General features: G+C 47.1%; 1 protein-coding gene across 1 annotated transcript; it reads right to left on the reverse strand.

Annotated features, from left to right (window-relative positions):
• Positions 1 to 2,141: 2,141 nt before the first annotated feature.
• On the reverse strand, positions 2,142 to 2,642 carry LOC147960256 (uncharacterized). Its single transcript, XM_087533234.1, has one exon. It carries the CDS (start codon positions 2,640 to 2,642, stop codon positions 2,142 to 2,144), a length of 501 nt encoding a protein of 166 aa, XP_087389360.1.
• Between the last annotated feature and the right edge of the window lie 5,062 nt (positions 2,643 to 7,704).

Raw genomic sequence — 7,704 nt, forward strand, 5'->3', positions numbered from 1 at the left:
CTTCGAGAGTAGGGGTAACTTCCAATATGTTGGCAAGATGGACATCGGTGATCACCAAATTGAGCTGAGTGATTTCTTCATAAAGCTCAGGAGGCAATGAATCCATGAGAGCATTAAGGTTGGTTGGTTTGTGGCTGAGGGCATCAGCCACTACATTAGCTTTGCCTGGGTGATAATTTATTCCGAGGTCGTAGTCCTTAACCAAATGGAGCCATCTTCGCTGTCGAAGGTTCAAATCGGGCTGAGTGAATATATACTTGAGACTCTTGTGGTCGGTAAATATCTGGCACTTCTTTCCAATCAGATAGTGTCTCCAGATCTTCAAGGCGTGCACCACCGCGACCAATTCCAAATCATGCGTGGGATAGTTTCCTTCGTGTTTTCCCAGTTAGCGGTATGCATAAGCCACAACTTTGCCATCTTGCATAAGTACACATCCAAGCCCTTTTCTGGATGCGTCACAGTAAACATCAAAACTGTGGTAGATGTCTGGAAGAGTCAGTACTGGTGCTGACGTCAGCCTGATTTTTAACTCATTGAAACTTCGTTCGCAGTCCTCAGTCCATTCAAACTTCTTATCCTTCTTTAAGAGCTCGGTCATTGGCTTGGCAATCTTGAAGAATCCTTCGATAAAACGGTGATAATATCCGGCTAGTCCAAAGAAACTCTGGATTTCTGAGACTGTCGTGGGTGCGGACCAATCAAGTACATCTTTCACCTTGCTTGGATCCACTGAGATCCCTCCTGCTGAGAGGACATGCCCGAGAAATCCAACTTGCTGGAGCCAAAACTCACATTTGCTGAACTTGGCATAAAGCTGATGGTCGCGAAGCCTTTGCAAAACTTCTCGGAGATGTTCCTGGTGTTCGTCTTTGCTCTTGGAGTAAATGAGGATGTCATCGATGGACACCACCACAAATTTGTCCAAGAAATCCATAAACACCTTCTTATCATATGCGTGAAGAAGGCTGGGGCGTTGGTGAGGCCGAAGGACATAACAGTATACTCATAAAGACCGTACCGAGTGGTAAACGCGGTCTTGGGAATATCCTCCTTCTTTATCCTGAGCTGATGATATCCGGTCCTCAAATCAATTTTGGAGAATACTTTGGCCCCGCTGAGTTGATCAAACAGATCATCAATCCTTGGTAGCGGATACTTGTTTTTGATGGTGACGTCATTCAACTGTCAGTAGGCTACGCACATTCGTAGGCTGCCATCCTTTTTATCCACGAATATCACTGGTGATCCCCATGGTGAAGAGCTTGGGAGGATGTATCCTTTCTGCAGCATTTCATCCAGCTATTTCTTTAATTCCACCAATTCTGAGGAAGGCATCCGATAGTATTTCTTGTGTATCGGTGTGGTTCCAGGCACCAAGTCAATTGCAAATTCCAGTTTGCTATCTGGTGGCATGCCTGGTAATTCTTCAGGGAATACATTGGGATACCCACTGACCATGGCAATTAGCCCCACCTCTTTTGTCATGGTTGTGAATATCATATCCTTCTTGGGTATGCTCTTGCGGGCATAAAAACTCGTGGTGCAACCTTCCGTGTTTTTCATGGTAACTTCTCTGGTCGCACAGTTGATGCATGCTTGGTATTGGGTTAACCAATTCATGCCCAGACTGATACCCAATTTGTTAGAATCGATGATTATCAAAGAGGTTGGAAACTTGACGCCCTTGATGTCAATTTCCAAATTGCGGCAGACCATATTGCTTCTAAGCAGGGATCCCGGGGATTGTACCAGCATGTGTTTTCCCAAAACTGAGAAAGGAAATTTGTTTTGGGCAGCAAAACTCCGCGAAATGAAAGAGTGGGAAGCCCCAGAGTCAAATAAAATTACGGCGAGTATGTCGTTAACCAGGAACATACCAATGACGACTTCTGGGTCCTCTTGGGCTTCGTCTGTGGAGATATGATGGATTTGCCCTTGGATCATATCGGGGCGGAATACGGCTCCATGTAGTTGACTTGCGGATGGAATGGAGTTGTTTGTTTGTTTTTCTTGGGGCACTGTCTAGCATAATGTCATGTTTGTCCACAGCTGAAACAGGAATTGTTGTGCTAACAATCTTCACGCACCGGGCTGGTCACGATATTCTTGACTTGAGTGGTGGTCTTGTTGACATTTTGCTACCAGTTGGGTTTGTACTCCACCTGAGTCTGTTGCCAAGTACGAGCCTTCTGCACTGGTTGCGTATCCTTCTTCGGCTCGAACTTGCGCTTGTGGTCATTAACAACTGGCTTGTTGTCGTGTAGGAGCTTGTGTTCCCTTTCTGCGATGAGGGCCTTGTTCACCAGAGTCAGGAAGTCTGGAAAATCAAACATGCTGAGAGTGCACCTGAGATGCTGATTCAGTCCTCCAAGAAATCTGTCGATCTTCCGTTCTTCTATGGCCACATCATGGAGAGAATAGCGGGCCAAATGGTTGAATTTATCTAGGTACTCGTTGACTGTCATGCTGCCTTGAGTGAGGGCGAGGAATTCGCGCTGCTTGATTTTCATAATCCCGGTGGGAATATGATACTTGCGGAAATGGTCCTTGAATTTAGTCCAAGTAATTTCCTCGTACGCGGGCCATATTGCCTTAGCATTATCCCACCATATAGCGGCAGCTCCTTCGAGATAATGCATTGCAAAGGGAACCTTCTCGTCTTCTTCAGTGCGAGAAATCTCCAGTTTCCTCTCAATAGTTCATAACCAATCATCGTCATCCAATGGATCAATAACTTGGCTGAAACTGGGAGGCTTGGTTCGTTGAAAATCCGATAGCTTGGAGTGATGACCATTCTGGTTTCCATTCTGCCCAACCATAACTTGCACACTTTTCAATATTTCCAGCAGATCGTTGCTCCTTCTTTCTTCAAACATTCACAGGATTTGCTCAGTGGAAGGCGGATGTGGCGGTGGAGACGGAGGTGGCTGGTATGGCTCGGGGGAATGTCCTGCTTGCCTTGCGGAGCGACGGACAGGGATATCCTCATAAGCTTGGCTGCTGCTGCCTCCACGCATCATTCTATTATTTACTTTCCCAATACATAGCAACCGTGATGAGAAAAATCCAACATGGGAGGAAAGCCATTGACAAATCCCGGAAGAAAACCGCGAAAGAAAGCCAAAGCGAATAAAAGATTCCAACATAATTATACATAGACTCAACATGAAAGTAAACATCACAACGGGTCTACTACCCTCATACATGAAACTAAGCATCATGACACGTGCGATTACACCCATACATCATACTCATGATGAAAGCAATACTCTAACGGTCTACTGCTCGTATTGTGCTGCTGCGGGCTCCTCTCTTGAGCCGGACCTAGATCCTGAACTGATAGTAGAGACCTCCGGGTTAAGAGAGACACGACGGCGCTGCCTCGAGGGCTCTCCCTCAGGGGCAGGTGCGGGATGGGAACTAAGCATATGAGTGGCAAGAGTAGCAACAAGGGAAGCCCACGCAGCAGGAGCACTGCGAGGGGTCACCGTCAGAGGGTTAACGGTACCCTGTGAAGTCACCGGGGGAACGGACGTGGAAGAAACTAGAGTAGTGTAGATGATAGTGGGAAGAGGGTTCCTAGTACGAGCAGCAGCGAGAGTTGCCCGGGCATGTGAGAGATCCCGAGCTAACTCGTAGTTCATGAGATAACTGGAAGTGATATAGCGGGAAAGGTGGCTAGTGGGACGATCGCACGCCGAATTAATCAAAGGAAAGCGGATACGCCCATTCTCATGCAGAGATGGGTAGTAGAAGAGACCTGGGTGGGTGTGCATGCGAACCTTGTTGTAGAGCAAGTCTACAAGAGCCTCGATAGCAGCAAACTGAACCGCGTGAGATGGCGTAGAAGCAAGACCACCCTCAGTAGAACGAGTGTAAGCGCCGGAAGGGGAACTGTGGTGTAGAGTGACCTCAATATAATACTCATACAATGCACCGACCAGATGCTCCTGATACACACGATACTCTGGATCAGCACCCTATGGATAGAGTCGTCGCCACACGTTCTGAAGCAGGTGCGGCGATGTGCATGGAGCTCGCTCAGGATGGTACAAGATCGGTACTGGAGCCATCTACACTCACAAACCATATGGTTAGTAATAACAACAAATAAACATGCATGCAATGCAGCAACCAATTTCTATGACTACCGGCACTCAGACGAAGCTATCTACCGTTTCACTAACGCACTAACGGTCTAGCATGTTCTACAATCAGCGCGGCTCTGATACCAAGCGTTGTGGCACCCCGGCTCAGAGCAACCGGTTTACCTTGCATTGCCAGCCCAGAGATCAACATGGTATAGAAACAACTGCTTTATTGATGCTAGCGGATTACATAAGTTTGTTATTACATCGAGATACGAGGCCAAGTGGCACACACGGTGCTGCTGTACAGTATGTACATTATTTAATGAACATGACGAGGGCCTCGATCACACGAACTACGCGACATCAGAAGAACAACGAAGTGGAACTCCATAGCACAGGGACACTGATGTGGACACGACCTAGATGCGAGATGCCCTCCGATGCGAACCGACTTGCCTGAAAGCTGGCATGACACGCCAGGTCAGTACATTGAATCTACTTGCACGCTCACAACAAACATAAGCACGATGACAGACGAATGCAATGAAAGAACTATTAAATATGCAATGAGCCAATACGCGCATCGAGTCTCACAGACTCGCTTACCAGACGGTTACCTCATAACCAAGCGGTGATCATACCGGGTCACAAGTGAATACCAACCGCTCATGAACAACTCGAGAGTTCATGAAACACAAAGCATCGCAACAATCATTTAGTTTGCAAGATTAATTATAAAAGTTGATCCATGGTGTGACTTACTTCCGAGCTATGCCCATAACCGAGGACGCGGCTATCGATAGATTAAATACACTCTGTAGAGGTAGCGCACTTTACCCACACTACGGAACACCTGGCCTCGTACTCCCATTCGGGTGGACCAAAGCGTTCCGACGAAACCCTCCCTTTGTCATGGCACTCTCCCGGCCACTCCGACCAACTCCCTCTTAGGGATAGGTCTTGGGTGGCCCCGTGCCTACCAAAGACACCAACGGCCACCATCGTGGCAAAACGGTCCCAAATGGGGACAAGGTACCATAAAAACAAAAATGAGCACATAGTGTTATGTCTGCTTACCGGTCCAGGGTATGCATGCCCATAACCTTCCCTCGTGAGAGGCACTAGTGAGAGGCACAACAAAGGACCGAATCAAGACCTTCCCTCAAGGTAAATGTGGTCACACTGAATAAAAACCCGATTCAGTGGCACCATGACGTGATCAACATCATATTCAAGTTGAACTTAATCAAGTTTAACTTTGGCAAAAACTTTTAATAAATAACAATGATACTTTGCCATAATCAAGTAACTGATCGACATGGAAAGCAAACAACACATGGATATGGATCAAACTTATCAACATAATTATCTTGTAATACTCAGGGTCAAAACTTCACTGGATCTGGTTCATTTTTATTATCAAGCAATATTTTTGTTAACTCATCACTTATATGAAAATATAAAGTAATAAAAGAACTATCATTTTCTACCATAGCAATATAACTAATGCAAACAATTTATTCTACTTGACCAAACAAGTTCATGCAATCTACCAGTAACTAAAACAAGCATATCAAGCATGGTAAAGTAACTATCAATTAACAAAATTTATTTATCAAATTTTAAATGCAATTAAAGCTCATATTCAAGTAGAAAATCATAGATATTGAAATAACACCATCCAAATGCTGGTGTGGCTTGCCTTAGTGTAGGGGAGGATCACACCCCTCTTGGTTTGCGTCAAGAGAAGCTTCTCCTTCTGAAAATAATTAAAAATGACAAAAACACATATCAAAAACCATTCTGAAAATCACCAGAAATTCTAGACAGCAAGGAAAAATCCACCTTTTGGTGTGCTGCTAGAGCTTTATGAAACAAAGACCATGCAAAAAGAATCAAATCATTTGGACTTATGGTTTAGAAATTGTGGCTGGTCAAAGTTTGTGTCAATTTCTGATTAAATTTGAATTAAACAAAAATTCCTGGGGGGGTGACGTCGAAAGCGTAAAAGGAAAATGCGCCTCCACTCGCACCGCTTCGGGCGCGAGTGGTGAGGCTGACACTGGGCCCCGCCCGTTAGGAGAGAGTGAGGGGGAGCGAGATCAGAGGGCGACGACGCTTCGGTGGAGCTCACGCTAGTGAGGAGGGGGTTTGGGGCTAGATGAGAGGGATAGAAATGAAGCTGGCTTCACGGCGCACCTGCCCGTACCCGTGGCTTGCCGGGGGATGGCCAGAGCTGCTCGCGGTCAAGCTCGCAAGCTGCGGTGGCAGACGAGATTCGCTGGAGTGGAAGAAGACGACAGCTAGAGGCGGCTCCGGTGGCTCAGCAGCATCCATGCAGCACCAAGGGACCTCCAATGCCATGCCTGAGCAGTTGGTCGAGCTCGAGAGGCACCGGAGCGAGGTGGTCGAGTTGCGGAGGTCACCGGAGTTCTCCGGTCGGGGTAGATGGCCAGAGGCCTGCCCGACCGGGCTGTGGCCCTTCTACGTGTTCGTGGAGGTAGTGAGGAGTGGTGCGTGGCTAGGCAATGAGGAGGGAGGCCCTATATATATATAGCCGGAGCGAGGGGGGTATTGTCTCGCCGCCGAAGCTCTCTGGAAGCCGGCGAACGGCGACGAAGCACTCCAATGCGAGGGGGAAAGCGTGCAGCGTCACTGTGCGAGCTGCCCACACTCGGGGACGAGCACAGTACGCAGGGGGAAGAGGACAAGGGCACGCGCGCATTGTGGCTTTTGGCCGCGATGTGCCCGTGCTTGCTGCGGCGTCTCCGGCGTCGGTGAGCGCCAGGGAGAGGTCAAGGGTGATGGGTCGGGGCTGTAGGTGCTGCGCGGTAGGCGTCGGCGAGCGCTGGATCGAGCACGCGTTGAACAGAGGAGATGGCGACAACCAGTGCGCATCGAGTAGCTGCCAGGCACCGTGTCTTCACACGGTCACCATGCTGGCATGGTCAAAACAACGCCCAAACGCCGCCAAACCTTGTCTACGCTCTAGTCCATGCAGTGTTTAGTCTAGGAAAGTTGAAAGCTCATACCTAGACCGACCAGAATTGACTCAACCAAGCTAGCAAGTTTCTGACCAGAAACTTGGTCACCAAGTTAAGCAAGCTTCTAGATGGCCACTAGGGCTGATCTCCTGGGGTTTAGGTTTTCTTAGGAGGGTAGTTAAGCTCAAGAAAGATCAGGGCCAAAAGATCAAGGAAAAATATACTTGCTGTACAAACTGGAATTTTGGGCCAAAAGGGAAATGATTTTCTATAGCAAAAATATTACAAAAAGTAATGCAATATTTTTTCTTGGGAAGGTGTGCCAAGGTCCAAAGAATATTCAGGAATTATCTCAGATTTTTAGGAGCAATAAAAATGGGGGTTGCTTTGGAGCACAAGTTTCTGAATAGAGTTTCAGAGAGGAAATGAATATTTTTCTTTTATGAAAAATATTCATTTGATTATTTTGGGGATTTATCAGAGAAATAAAGTTGAATGAGATGTAGATGGGTCACTTGGGTGAAAGTCAAGGGTATGCCCAAGTGACAAGTCCATTTGAAATGATTCCAAAATCCAAATCAATGTCAGGCAAGAACCAAGTCCAGAAACAGAGAGAAGGCAAGTCC

The sequence above is a fragment of the Triticum urartu genome, chromosome 7A, assembly GCF_056163025.1.
Source record: "Triticum urartu cultivar PI428250 chromosome 7A, HENAU_Tu73, whole genome shotgun sequence".
NCBI classification, from domain to species: domain Eukaryota; kingdom Viridiplantae; phylum Streptophyta; class Magnoliopsida; order Poales; family Poaceae; genus Triticum; species Triticum urartu.